Source organism: Elephas maximus, chromosome 10, assembly GCF_024166365.1.
Source record: "Elephas maximus indicus isolate mEleMax1 chromosome 10, mEleMax1 primary haplotype, whole genome shotgun sequence".
In the NCBI taxonomy this organism is placed as follows: Eukaryota; Metazoa; Chordata; class Mammalia; order Proboscidea; family Elephantidae; genus Elephas; species Elephas maximus.
This window is the reverse complement of record NC_064828.1, coordinates 25389631-25404213: the sequence shown is the minus strand read 5'-3', so window position 1 is coordinate 25404213 and position 14583 is coordinate 25389631. Positions and strand designations below refer to the sequence as shown.

Genomic DNA, 14583 nt, shown 5'->3' with positions numbered 1-14583 from the left:
CTTCCTCTTCTTCTCTGACCCTCTTCTTTACCAAGCATGATGTTCTTCACTACAGAATGGCCCCTTGATAATATGTCCAAAGAACATGAGACAAAGTCTCACCATCTTCGCTTCCAAGGAACACTCTGGCTGTACTTCTTACAAGACAGACTTGTTTCTGGCATCCACGGTGTATTCAATATCTTTGGCAACATCATAATTCAAAGGCAACAGTCCTTCCTTGGTCTTCCTTATTCATTGTCCAGCTTTTAGGTATACATGAGGTGATTGAAAATATCGTGGCTTGGGTCAGGCACACCTTGGTCCTCAAAGTGATATCTTTTCTTTTCAACATTTTAAAGAGGTCTTATGCAGCAGATTTTCCCCATGCAATAAGTTGTTTGATTTCTCGACTGATGCTTCTATGGGCATTGATGATGGATCCAAGTAAAATGAAATCCTTTACAACCTCAGTGTTTTCTCCATTTATTGTGATGTTGCTTATCGGTCTAGTTGTGAGGATTTTTGTTTTCTTTATGTTGAGGTGTAATCCATACGGAAGGCTGTAATCTTTGATCTTCATCCAGAAGTGCTTAAGGCCCTCTTCACTTTCAGCAAGGAAGATTGTGTCATTTGCATATAGAAGGTTGTAAATGAGTCTACCACCAATCCTGATGCCATGTTCTTCCTCATATAGTCCAGCTTCTCAGATTATTTATTCAGCATACAGATTGAATAAGTATGGTGAAAGCATACAACTCTGACACACACCTAGCCTAATTTTAAACCTGCAGTATCCCCTTGCTCTGCTCGAAAGACTGCCTCTTGGCCTATGCACAGGGTCCGCATGGGTACAATTAAGTGCTCCAGAATTTCCATTCTTTGCAATATTATCCATAATTTTTTTTAATCCACACAGTTGAATGCCTTCACATAGTCAATAAAACACAGGTAAATATCTTTCTGGTATTCTCTGCTTTCAGCAAAGATCCATCTGACATCAGCAATAATGTCCCTTGTTCCACATCCTCTTCTGAATTCAGTTTGAATTTCTGAAAGTTCCCTGTTTTATAGTACTGCAACCATTTTTGAGTTACCTTCAACAAAATTTTATTTGCCTGGGATATTAATAATGTTGTTCAATAATTTCCACATTTTGTGGGATCACCTTTCTTGGGAATTAGAACAAATACAGATCTCTTCCAAATGGTTGGCCAAATAGCTGTCTTCCAAATTTCTATTAATAACAGAGAATCTTATACTAGGGAATACTTAATCTAATAAAGAGTATCTGCAAAAATACCTGAAACAAATATTATGTTTACTGATGAAATACTGAAAACTTTTCACCTCAAGACTGTTAAACAGACAAGAATACATGGTACAAAAAAAAAAAACAGTCACTTCAATTTAGTATTTTTCTGGGCACCTCAGTATTTGCAAATACACGAAATGATATAAAAATTGGAAAGGAAGGCTTAAACATTAGTCACAGATGACACTATATATAGAAACTTCAAAGAAAACTAAGTAAATTAAAATTAATAATACTCGATACGAAGCCAATATAAGAAAATCAATCGTAGACTTCCAATTCTACAACAAGATGGAGTAAACATACTTTTCTATATGCTTCCCACTAAGTACAGCTAAAAATCCAGAACATTAAATAAAAAACAAACATAAGAAAACTGAATGGTAGAGAGAAGTCAGACCAGGTAAGGATCTCAAGATCCAAGGAACAACACGGCAATGAGATACTTCATTTTTCTTTTTGCTTTGTATAATTCAGACTGAGTGTTGCAGAAGGCAGCAACTCAGAAATGCCAGCAGGTGCAGATAAAATTAGCTCTAAGAAAAGCTGACCCTCTAGGCAAAGAACAAGGTAAAGCACATCCATCCAAGATAGAAAACTTTCAGACAATAAGTGCTCTGTACCAACCAAACACCACCAAGGGGGAAAAAAGTGGAAAGCATAGACTTCCACCTTCCCCAACACTAATAATTGACCCCTCCATTCCTAGAAAACATTGTAAGGCAAGTAAATTATCCCTGCTAATTGGGGCAGGAATATACAATTGAAGTAAATAATAGATATGTTGAAATTCTGGGAGAAAAATCTGAAGAGAGTTTCTTTGGGAAATTAAAAAAAGTGTCTAAGCATACAAAGGAATTTAGAGAGCTACACATAGGCGCAGGGCAGAACACATGCTCAGGAAAGACCTGAAAAGGTCCTAAGATTTTAGCTGTGGTTGATCTTCAGGATCAGAGCAAACAATAAGAGAAGGCTAAAACAGAGTTGAAAATGGCTAGGCTAAATGTTGCAGGAATGCACCAGCATAGAGTCAATCTTCAAAGACTGAAAGAATTTTCTTTTTCTCATCCTTCCCTCTTTTTTTTCTTCTTTTTTGGCACTAATGTCATTGAATAGTACGTATTAAAAGTTTTAAAATAACAAATTTTCCCACAAGAAAAATTAAATTCAATTTTTAAAGTTTAGAAAGGTCACTAAAAAAACAACTACAACCCACAGGAAGGAAGAAAAAAAATCTTAATGGGGGGGTGGAGTCTGATTTCCAGAGTTATCACATAATGAAATTGAAAATGTTCAATTTTCAGAAAAAAAAAGTCAAAACATGTAAAGAAAGAAAAAAAAAATATGACCCATTCACAAGAGAAATTAATGGAAACTGCCCCTGAGGAAACACAAAAATTGGACGTATGAGGCAAAGACTTTGAGTCAATAGTTCAAATATTCTCAAAGTGCCCAAAGAAGCCAGAAGAAAACATCTCAACAAGCAGAATATATCAATAGAGTTAGAAATTATAGAAAGGAACCAAACAAATATTCTGGAGATGAAAAGTACAGTAACAGAATTTTTAAAAATTTACTATATCGTTTCAGTAATAAATTTAAGGAGGTAAAATAAAGAATAAAAGAACTTGAAGATAGGTCAATTGAAATTATCCTGTCTCATGGATAGAAAGAAAAAAAGGATGCAGAAAACAGAGTCTGAGAGACTTATGGGATACTATCTAGCATACCAACATATGCATAATCAGAGTCCCAGAAGGAAAAAAGAGAATAAAGGAGAGAAAGGGTATTTGAAAAATAATTTCCATAATTTCCCCAGTATGATAAAATACTTGGATCTACACATTCCAGAAGGCAAATGAACTGCACAAAGGATAACTGCAAAGAGATCCATCCAAGGCACATTACAATAAAACTGTTGAACAACAAAGACAAATAGAAAATCTTGAAGGTGGCAAAAGAGAAGTGATTCATCATGTACAAGGGACACTCAATTAGATTAACAGTCAATGCCTCAGCAGAAACAATGTGAGCCAGAACACAATACGGTGCCATGTTCAAAGCACTAAAATGAAAGAAAAAAAAACCTGTGAAAATTATTTATTCTAATTATTTATTTCATAAATATTTCCAGAAAATTCAAAGAATTTCATCTATTCAGAACCTGTGGCTTTCTATACACTGAAAATGGTGAGCACCCTTTGCAAGAGCCCACAGTTTGTGTCAAGCAGTAACTGGTGACTCCTCTCACTCAAGTTTCGGTAACGCATCCTGCGGTCATGCTTGTTCAGTCCAGACAACTACACCCTAGGGATTTCCGTCCCTGAATGGACACTGCAACGGCCACATACATCTTCATGAATTTAGCCAAAACAAGGTGGAAGCTGAGAAGAAATTGCAATAGGAAATGAGTCATTGGATTGTTCTAGAGAGTCAGAAACACATTGTGAGATATGGCATGTGTTTGAGCACTCGATATATGACCAGTTATATGCTTGACACACTATATACATTATTTAATATAATACTGTGAAATCCTTTGAAATCAGAGAGACATGGAAGGATCTCAGGAAGTTTTTAGTAACCATCAGTACTGGGCTAGGTTTCCCTTTTATGGGCTCTCAGAACATAGTCTATTTTTTCCTATCACAGCTCTCACTTCACTGCATACTTTGTGATTGGCTGTATAATTTATCCCTCTAAACTGAAAGATCCTTGAGTCTTGGAATGTATCTTCTTAAATACTCTATCTCCACTCCTAGTTCAATACCTAGATCTAAAATATAGCAGATGCTTGACAAATTTTTGTTATTAAATATGTAAATAGTATTTAGTTATGTCTTGATGACAAAAAAAGATTATGTCAAAATCCTACAAAATCACTATGAGGATCACATAAATAGCAAATAAAGAAATTAATCCTAAGGTAGATGTTAATGTCCTTTTAAGTTATTTTAATGTTCATACATATGAATCTAGCTGATTATAAAAATGACTATGTTCAAAGTCTATGAAATCTACAGGGTAGGGAGGGAACCAGGATCCGGAGTCAGACTCAGCAGCAGTGGTCCCTGATCATTAGGATGGGTGGTGCACATGAAATAATAGTTTTGTTTTGGCAACTTACTTGAGCCATCTTGTCCTATTTCCTTATATAATTTAATATTGTCTGTTGTCTCCAAGGTATTAAGGTGTTATTTTATTTATTTATTGAATGTATGTCTGTTTGTTTCATTCTGATTTTTTGTTTTATTTTGGTACGTCTGGGCTGGTGGGGCAGGTATACTCTGCTGGTCATTAGTTTGATGGTACTCACCACCTGTTTTCAGGTATGTGGGGCAGTGGAAGGTCTCCCACCCAACTAGACTCTAAGAAGCCACCTCCCCCCCACATCTGGTCAGAGCCAGGTCCAGATTGCTTGCTAGGCCAACAGGAAGTATTAAGGCACCCACATCTGGTGATCAGAGGAGCATAGTCCTTCTTTCCTTACCTTCCTGATCATCAGTGGTGAAAAGCTCCATACTCCTGCCACCCTGCCCACCTGGGGACAAAACACAAGAACCCCTTTTCTCCCCACCCAAACCTATCCACCACCCTCCCTGCCCACCTGTTGAGTGAGTGTAAGCATGCTCTCATACACCTGCTTAGCTGCCACCCACCCCCCATCCCAGCAAGTATGCTCCCACATGCCCACTCACCCACCACCACCATCCCCCCACTGACCAGGGGAAGAGAAGAGAACATGCTCCTTTGCTCCTACTTGTTCGCCACACCCATGCCACTGGAAAGATGACAGGCATGACCAATGCCTGTCCAGTCTGCCATCAGCTGCCATGCATGGCCAGCAAACAGAGACCTGTGTTTACACTACCAGCCACTGCCCCACATACCTGAAGACAGGTGGTGAGCACCCTTGTACCACCAGACTAATGACCAGCAGAGTATACCTGCCCCACAGGCCCAGGTGTACCAAAATAAGACAAAAAATCAGAATGAAGCAAACAGACATACATTCGATAAATAAATAAAATAACACTTTAATACCTTGGAGACAACAGACAATATTAAATCATATAAGGAAACAGGACAAGATCGCTCAAGTAAGTTGCCACAATAAAGGATTAAAAAACTTTACTGAGGAACAAATGATAATGGAACTGCCAGAAAAGGAATTCAAAAGACTGATATATAAGATCCTCAAAGGGATCAAGGAAAACACAGATAAACCTCTAGAAGTATATAGGGAATCAATACAAGAACAAAATGACAAAATAAACAGAAAATTAGAAACCGTACAAAAACAACAAATAGAAATTGAAAACATTAACAACAACATATCAGAAATAGACAACTCAATGGAAGGACTTAAAAGTAGAATTGAATCAATGGAGGAAAGAATTAGTGAAATAGAAGACAAATCCCTTATACTAATTTGTTTGAAAAAGAATGAAAAAAATGGAGAAAGCCTAAGAGTTATGTGGGACCTTATCAAGAACATGATATGCATGACTGGAATTCCAGAGCAGGAACAGACAAGAAAAGAAAAAAAGCACAGAGAGAACTGTTAAAGATTTGTTGGCAGAAAATGTCCCTAATATCATGAAAGATGAGAAGATTTCCATCCAAGAAGCTCAAAGAACCCCATACAGGAGAGATCACAAAAGAAGTCACCAAGACATATCATAATCAAATTTTCAAAAACCAAGGTCCACAAAGAATCCTGACAGCAGCTCAAGAAAAACCAAATGTCATCTGCAAAAAGTAATCAATAAGACTAAACTCTGATTTCTCAGCAGAGACCATGCAGGCAAGAAGGGAATGGGATGACGTATATAAAGCCCTGAAAGAAAGTAATTGCCATTCAAGAATCATATATCCAGCAAAATAGTCTCTAAAATATGATGGTGAAACTGGGATATTCTCAGATAAACAGAAACGAACAGAATTTATAAAAACCAGATGAACCCTACAAGAAATATCATAAAGGGAGTTCTTCAGACAGAGAACTAACAACATCAGACAACAATCTGAGATTAAGACCCACAATAGCATCACTCAGATACCAACCCAGATAAAGAATTTTCAAAAGTAAAATGAAGTTACAAAACTTTTTTTTGTAAATGATGACAACCTCAAGGCCAAAAAGGATAATAAACTGTTGTAGTTATAAAACTTCCATGTGAGGAGGAAGTCAAGGCAATATCAAGAAATAACAGATTGTTTTAAACATAGGAATATAAACTTAGGAAATTTCAGAGTAACCACAAAGAAAATTAACAAACCAAAACTCTAAAATAAAAAAGAAAATCATAAAGACTCAGTAAACACAAAATCAATAACAAAGAAGGAAATTAAAGGAAAATTCATAAACCAAAAGAACCCAGCACAGAAAATTAAGTGGAACAAATAAACTGCACAAAAAATGACAGCAGTAAATTGATATCTATTGATAATTACACTGAATGTAAATGGCTTAAATGCACTAATCAAGAGACAGAAAGTAGCAGAATGGGTTAAAAAAAGCAAAAAGCATTCCATACCAATATGTTGCTTACAAGAGACACACCTTAAACATGAAGATATAAATAGATTAAAACACAAAGACTGGGAAAAAATACATAAAGCAAACAGGAGAAAAGAGCAAAATTGACAATGTTAATTTCTGATAAAATAGATTTTAAGGCAAAATCTATCACAAGAGACAAGGAAAGACATTATATAATGATTAAAGTGTCAATCCACCAAGAGGACATAACCATAATAAATATTTATGCACCCAATGACAGTGCTCAAAATACTTAAACTCTAACAGTTTATTTTAACAGTACTGAAAAGAGAAATAGACAGTTCCACAATAACAAAATATTATGGAAAATTATACTCCAAAAAATTTGGAAACCTAGGAGAAATAGACAAATTTCTAAACTAACACAAACTGAGGTAGAAAATTTGAACAGATCCATAAGACAAGAAGAAATTGAAGAGGTTGTTAAAAAAAAAAAAAAAAAAATCCCAACAACAACAACAAAAAAGCCCTGGTTCAAAAGCTTCGTTGAAAAATTCCATCACGCATTCAGGGAAGAGCTGACATCAATTCTATTCAAACTAATCCAGAACTTAGAAAAAGAAGGAATATTCCCTAATTCATTCCATGAAGCCAGCATATTCCTGATACCAAAGCCAGGCAAAGACACCACTAAAAAAGAAAATTATAAACCAATGTCCCTCATGAATATAAATGAAAAACTTCTCAACAAAATTCTAGCCAATAGAATGCAGCATCATATCAAAAAATAATACATCATGGTCAAGTGAGATTCATACCAGGTATGCAAGGACTGTTCAACATTAGAAACTTAATCAACTTAATTCACCATATAAATCCAACAAAGTAAAAAAAAGTACATCATCATTTCAATCCATGCAGAAAAAGTACTTGATAAAATCCAATAACCTTTCCTGATAAAAACTCTTAGCAAAATAGGAATAGATGGATAATTCCTCAATGTATTTAAGAGCATATGTAAAACCAACAGTCAATGTTATTCTCAACGGAGAGAGATTGAAAGCATCCCACTTGGAGAAGGTGAACCATACAAAGTTGCCATTTATCACCACTCTTATTCAATAAAGTATTGGATGTACCAGCTAGAGTATTAAGGCATGAAAGGGAAATAAAGTGCAACCAAATTGGTAAGGAAGAAGTAAAACTACCCTATTCACAGATGATATGATCCTACACTTGGAAAATCTCAGAGACTGCACAAGAAAGTTACTGGAACTAATAGAAAGTTTTAGCAAAGTGGCAGGGTAGAAAATCAATACAAAAAAATTGGTTGGATTCCTCTACACTAACAAAGAGAACCCTGAAAAGGAAATCAGGAAAACATTACCATTTACAATAGCCCCCAAAAGATAAAATACTTAGGAATAAATCTAACTAGAGATGTAAAAGACTTACACAAAGAAAACCACAAAACACTACTGCAAGAAAACAAAAGAGGCCTACATAAGTGGAAAAACATGCCACGTTCAAGGATAGGAAGACTTAACATTGTGAAAATGTCAATACGAGCCAAAGCAATCTATACATATAATGCAATCCTGATTCAAATTCAACATTCTTTAACCAAATGGAAACACTAATCTCCAGCTTTATATGAAGAGAAAGAGGCCTCAAATAAATAGCATGATATTGAAGAAGAACAAAATAGAATGCCTCACAGTTCCTGATCTCAGAACCTACTACACAGCCATGGTAGTCAAAACAGCCTGGTACTAGTAGAACTACAGACACATAGAAGAATGGAACAGAATTGAGAACCCAAAAGTAAATTCATCTACCTATAGACTTCTGATCTTCAAAAAAGGGTCAAAGTCCATTAAATGGGGAAGAGATAATCTCTTTAACAAATGGTGCTGGCAAAGCTGGATATCCATCTTCAGAAAAATGAAACAGGATACATACCTCACACCATACACAAAAACTAACTCAAAGTTGGTAAAAGACCTAAACATAAAACAAGTATAAATGTTATGGAAGAAAATATAGGAACAAAACTAGGTGCCCTAATTTATGGCATAAACAGACTATCAAACATTATTAAGAATGCACAAACAGTAGAAGATGAACTAAATAACTGGGACCTTCTAAAAACTAAATACTTATGCACATCAAAAGACTTCACCAAAAGAGTAAAAAGAGCACCTACAGACTGGGAAAATATGTTTGGCATATAGGACAAGGGTCTAATCTCTAAAATTTACAGAAAACTTCAAAACCTCAAGAACAAAAAAGACAAACAACCCAATTAAAAAATGGGCAAAGGGCATGAACAGAAACTTCACTGAAGAAGTCATGCAGGTAGCTAACAAACACATGAATGTTCATGATCATTAGCCATTAGAGAGATGCAAATAAAACCTACAAAGAGACACCATCTCACCCCCAAAATAACAACACTGATCAATAAACAGAAAACAATAAATGCCGTCAAGATTATGGAGTGATTGGAACTCTTATACACTACTGGTGGAATGCAAAATGGTATAACCACTACGGAAAATGGTTTGGCACTTCCTTAAAAAGCTAGAAATAGAAATGTCATATGATCCAACAATCCCACTCCTAGGTATATATCCTAGGGAAATAAAAGCCATGCTATTAAAAAGACATATGCACACCCAAGCTCATTGCAATATTATTCACAATAGCAAAAAGATGGAAACAACCTAAGTGTCCATCAACGAATGAATGGATAAACAAACTGTGGTATATACACACAGTGAAATATTATGCAATGATAAAAAATAATGATGAATTTCTGAAACAGCTTACAACATGGATGAATCTGGAGGACATTATGCTGAGTGAAATAAGTCATTCACAAAAGGACATATATTGTATGAGACCACTAATATAAAAAGTCAAGAAAAGGTTTACACACGGAAAGGAACATTCTATGATAGTTACCAGGGATGGGGCAAGGAGGGGGGAGAATCACTAACTATTAAAAAAAAAAAAAAGATAGTAGACGCGTGTTAATTCTGGTGAAGGAAAAGATAATACACAATATGGAGGAAGTCAGCAGAGCTTGACCAAGGGAAAGGAAAACACTGAGAGATACGCAAGAATAAAGGGCAACTACAATACATACTATAACGTGCAATCTTGCAACAACAGTAATAGCAAACAATAAAAACCAAAAAAACCAAGCCCATTGCCATTGAATCAATCCCGACTCATAGCGACCCTATAGGACAGAGTAGAACTGTTGTGTGTGACTTTGCACTAGAGTACACCCATGTGTGTATACAGGTATGGCCGTGGGTATTTCTACATATATATTTGTATGTGCTGCATGTGCATTCATATACAGAATGGAGCGTATATGGGCACAGTTATGGAAACTTCCTAGAAATAACCAAACAGCTTGTGGGACTGAGTTATCAGGCTTTAGGGTTAAGGGCCATAGTCTCTGGAAACATCCAAGTCAATTGGCATAACACAGTTCATAAAGGTAATATCCTACTTTGTTAAGTAGCGTCTGGGGTCTTAAAGATTGTGAATGGCCATCTAAGATACAACTACTGATTTCTTCTCATGTGGAGCAAAAGAGAGTGAAGAAAACCAAAGGCTCAAGGAAGCAGTTAGTCCAAAGTACCTAAGGTCCACATGAATCACAGCCTTCTCCAGCCAGAGACCAGAAGAACTAGATGGTGCCTGGCTAACACTACCAGCTGCTCTGACCAGGAACCTAATAGTAGGTCTCAATTAGAGTGGGAGAAAAATGTAGAACAAAATTCAAATTCATGAAAAAGACCAGACTTACTGGTCTGACAGAGATTAGCAGATCCTCTGAGACTGTAGCCCTAAGATACCCGTCTAACTTGGAACTGAAGCCCCTCCGAGAGATCACCTTTCAACCAAATAATAGACAGGCCTAAAAAATAAACAATAACACCGTGAGGAATGCACTCCTTAGAACAATCAACTATATGAGACCAAGTGGAAAACAATTGCCCAAATACGAAGATGAGAAGGCAGAAAGGGGTAGGGAAATTGGATGAATGGAAATGGGGAACCCAAGGAGGAAATGTGGGACAGTGCTGACACATTGTAGGAACCAGAAACCTTGTTATGGACCAATTTGTGCATGAATTATTGAATGGAGAACTACTTTGCTGTGTAAACTTTCACCTCAATCACAATAAAATGTTCAAAAAAAGAATTATTAGAAGGTCTGTTCAGTTACTCAAGTAACTGAGTCAGTCATTCATTAACCAATCCTCCCCTTTGATGTTTCAGAGTCAACCTACGATAAAATTGCTTGAGTTCTGTGAACATTAGTTTGGTCAGTATAAAGCTAACTCTTGCTTGTTCGTCTTTTTGGGGTCTAGAAACATTTATAACTCATCATAATATCTGAATTTGTAGAGTCAAATGCACTTCTCTTATTATCAAAGGAAAGAATCAACTCAGTAAAGAGATATAGTGTTCATTTAAAATCTGTTTGGGGTGTTTATTAATTAAACAATCTAATGCACATTAATCAGTAATACTAAAATTTATGTTTACAGCATACTATATTTAACCATAGAATATGGATTTTCTCACATGTAATACAATTTCTGTAACCAAGTATCACTGGCATACTTTCATTTTTGAAACAGAAAAATTAAGCATCATACATATTCACAAGGAAAAGTGTACTTCTTAAATAAATAAAATGTTGAAATGGCATTTTTTTTTTTTTTCCCCTCTCCTCTCAAACCTCCAAAATCAGGCCAAAGATTTACAGGGCATTATTTAACAAATGTCAGCTGTACTCTGTCCTATAGGGTTGCTATGAGTCAGAATTGACAGCAAGTTTTTTTTTTTTTTTTGGCTTTATTTAATACCAGGTAAGCTTTCCTGTGCCAAATGTTTTATGTCTTGACTACGTCCCCCTTGCTGGTTGAATTCTGCTTAGGAAATGAAAATTTATTTTTATATAGCTAAAACAAAATGAACTATTAAGATAAATCTGGTTAAAAAAGAAAACTGCAAAATATATTCCAAAGTGTATGTGTGGGTTAGTGTATGTGTGTGTCTGTATTGTTGTTATGCCATAGAACTGCTCCAAAGGGTTTCTGAGGCTGTAATCTTTATGGGAGCAGGTTATCTGTTTCTTTCTCTTGTGGAGCAGTTGGTGAGTTTGAATTGAGTACTTATCCATTGCGCCCCCAGGGTTCTCTCTCTCTCTCTCTATATATATATGCATATGTATATATGTATATCTACATACATACAGGAGTCCCTGGGTGGTGAAAATGGTTAATATTCTCAGCTGCTAACCAAAGAGTTGGAGGTTTGGGTCCACCCAGAGGCACTTTGAAAGAAAAGCCTGGCTATCTACTTCCAAAAACTCAACCTTAGAAAGCCCTATGGAACACAGTTCTACTCTGACACATATCAGGTCTCCATGAGTTGGAATTGGCTTGACAGCACGTATATTTTTTAATATATATATCTGTACATGTATGTATGTATGTTTACACACACATACACACGTATACACACATTTATATACCTACACGCACACATAACTTTCTTGACATCAACAACTGTTTCTGTATAATAAAATACATTACAAATTATATCAATATAATGTAAGAATTAAATCATCAAATAGAATCATATTAAAAAATATTCCCCTGCCTAAGAATATGTAACTCTACGGAAAGCTGGAATTCAGTGAAATGTCGCATGTCGGTTCCTCAGTTTCTTCATAGCTGTTTTCATCTCTTCATTTCTCAATGTGTAGATAAGCGGGTTCAAGAGTGGGGTGAAAATGGTGTAAACACAGACAGGAGCTTATCCACAGAGAAGCTACTGAAAGGCCACAGATAAATGAAAATGCAGGGTCTAAAAAAGAGCGTGACCACCATGATGTGTGCAGAGCAAGTAGACAGTGCTTTGGATACCCCTCCAGCTGCACGCTGTCGAACAGTGATGAGGATAATGGTGTAGGAAATCATTAGGAGCAGAAAACAGCTCATGGAAAACAACCTACTGTCTGAGATCATAAGTACGCCCAAGACATAACTGTCCATGCAGGCAAGCTTGATCACTAGAGGTAGGTCACAGAAGAAGCTGTCCACTTCATTGGGGCCACAGTAAGGTAAATTCACAGTAAAGGCTACCTGACTGATGGAGTGGACAAACCCAATGGCCCATGAAACCAACACCAGTCCAATGCAAGTCTGCCGGCTCATCAAGGTCATGTAATGCAATGGTTTGCATATAGCCACGTACCTGTCATAGGCCATAGAAACTAGCAACACCATCTCAGCACCACCAATAAAGTGCAAGAAGAAGATCTGAGCCATACATCCCCCAAAGGAGATGAGCTTTCGGTCACTAAGAAAGTCCCTGATCATCTTGGGAGTGGCAAAAGAGGCCAGCCACATGTCCAGAAAAGATAGGTTCCCCAGCAGGAAGTACATGGGGGAAGAATGCAAGCGGGGGTTAGAAATGACAGTAACCACAATAAAGAGGTTACCTAGTACAATGGCCACATAGAGCCCAGAGAAGAATATAAAGAAAAAAAATTGGAGCTGTCATGAAGTGCAGAGTCCAAGCAACACAAATTCTGACACCAAGGAATGATGCTGTAGGTCCATTGTCTCAGGTCTCAGATTCAGTTTTGAATCTATAATAAAGAGATGTAAGTGAAAATGCCTGCTAACTACCAGACACATAGAAAGTGATCAACTAAGTATTATCCAAATGTAACTCTTAATTTGTAAGAGATACAAATGATACCTTACATAGAAGATTAGAAACAATGCATACCTATACAAATACATTTGCCTTTTTCAGACTTCAGTGTTTCCTTAGGGGTGTTCGGACTTCTGTGAGACTCCAGCATGGGAAAGAGTTGTAGGAACATTTTCTTTTTCTCCCAACTATGGCCAAGTCCATGGGGAGGGGTGCAATCAATCAAGTGCTCAGTGTGAACTAAAAATCTTTAGCAAGTTTGAGGTCGTGAAGATTTTCTGAGAGGTATGTTCTCCCCGTCTGTGTCAGTATCATTGCCATTGGGTAAATGCTTTTAAGCATCAGACCTGAGAATTGAAATTAAAGCGTAAAAAAATGTCTTCACACAAAGCAATTTACATATAGATATCAAGCCTCTCTCCCTGTCATCCCTCTACATTTACCCACACAAGTACAAACCAAAATCAACAAAGGCATTTTGATGGGTGGCTACATCTACGTATCTAAACACCAATCAACATATGTGTCTCTCCCGAAGCCAAGAGCTGCAGTAAATTTCTTTCCCTGTTGACAAAATTTAAAGGACGAAGTACTCCTGTAAGCTTAAAAAGCATGTTCTGGATATAAAACCATTTGGGGTGATGCATAAATACAGGATAGCTTCCATACCATCGGCCCAAGTTAGGTCTGTTTAGTAATTGTATGGGAGTGTCACTAATATGTTATATGTGAATTATACAGTGGTATTTGTCATACTCACCCATAATACCTTTGAGGAAAATTTAACCTAAATAATAGTACAGTGAGATAAAGTTTAACCTAAAGAGTTAATCAATACCATCAACAAGGACAGCTTCTAACTGTAGACCACAGGACTCTTCCCTCAACCTACTTCTGTTCAAAAATATTCAACAACTTGGGTAAAGACATGATTAGCAAATTTACAGATGATACAAATTTGAAAGAATTCACTTACAGAATATTTCAAAGACTGGCAATATGGGCTGCAATCTGCAAATCCCATATA

At 36.5% G+C, this 14583-nt stretch overlaps 1 protein-coding gene across 1 annotated transcript; it reads right to left on the bottom strand.

Moving 5' to 3' along the window:
- Positions 1 to 12610: 12610 nt before the first annotated feature.
- Positions 12611 to 13282, bottom strand: LOC126084062 (olfactory receptor 4K14-like). Its single transcript, XM_049898256.1, has one exon. The coding sequence runs from the start codon at positions 13280 to 13282 to the stop codon at positions 12611 to 12613; it is 672 nt and encodes a 223-aa protein (XP_049754213.1).
- Between the last annotated feature and the right edge of the window lie 1301 nt (positions 13283 to 14583).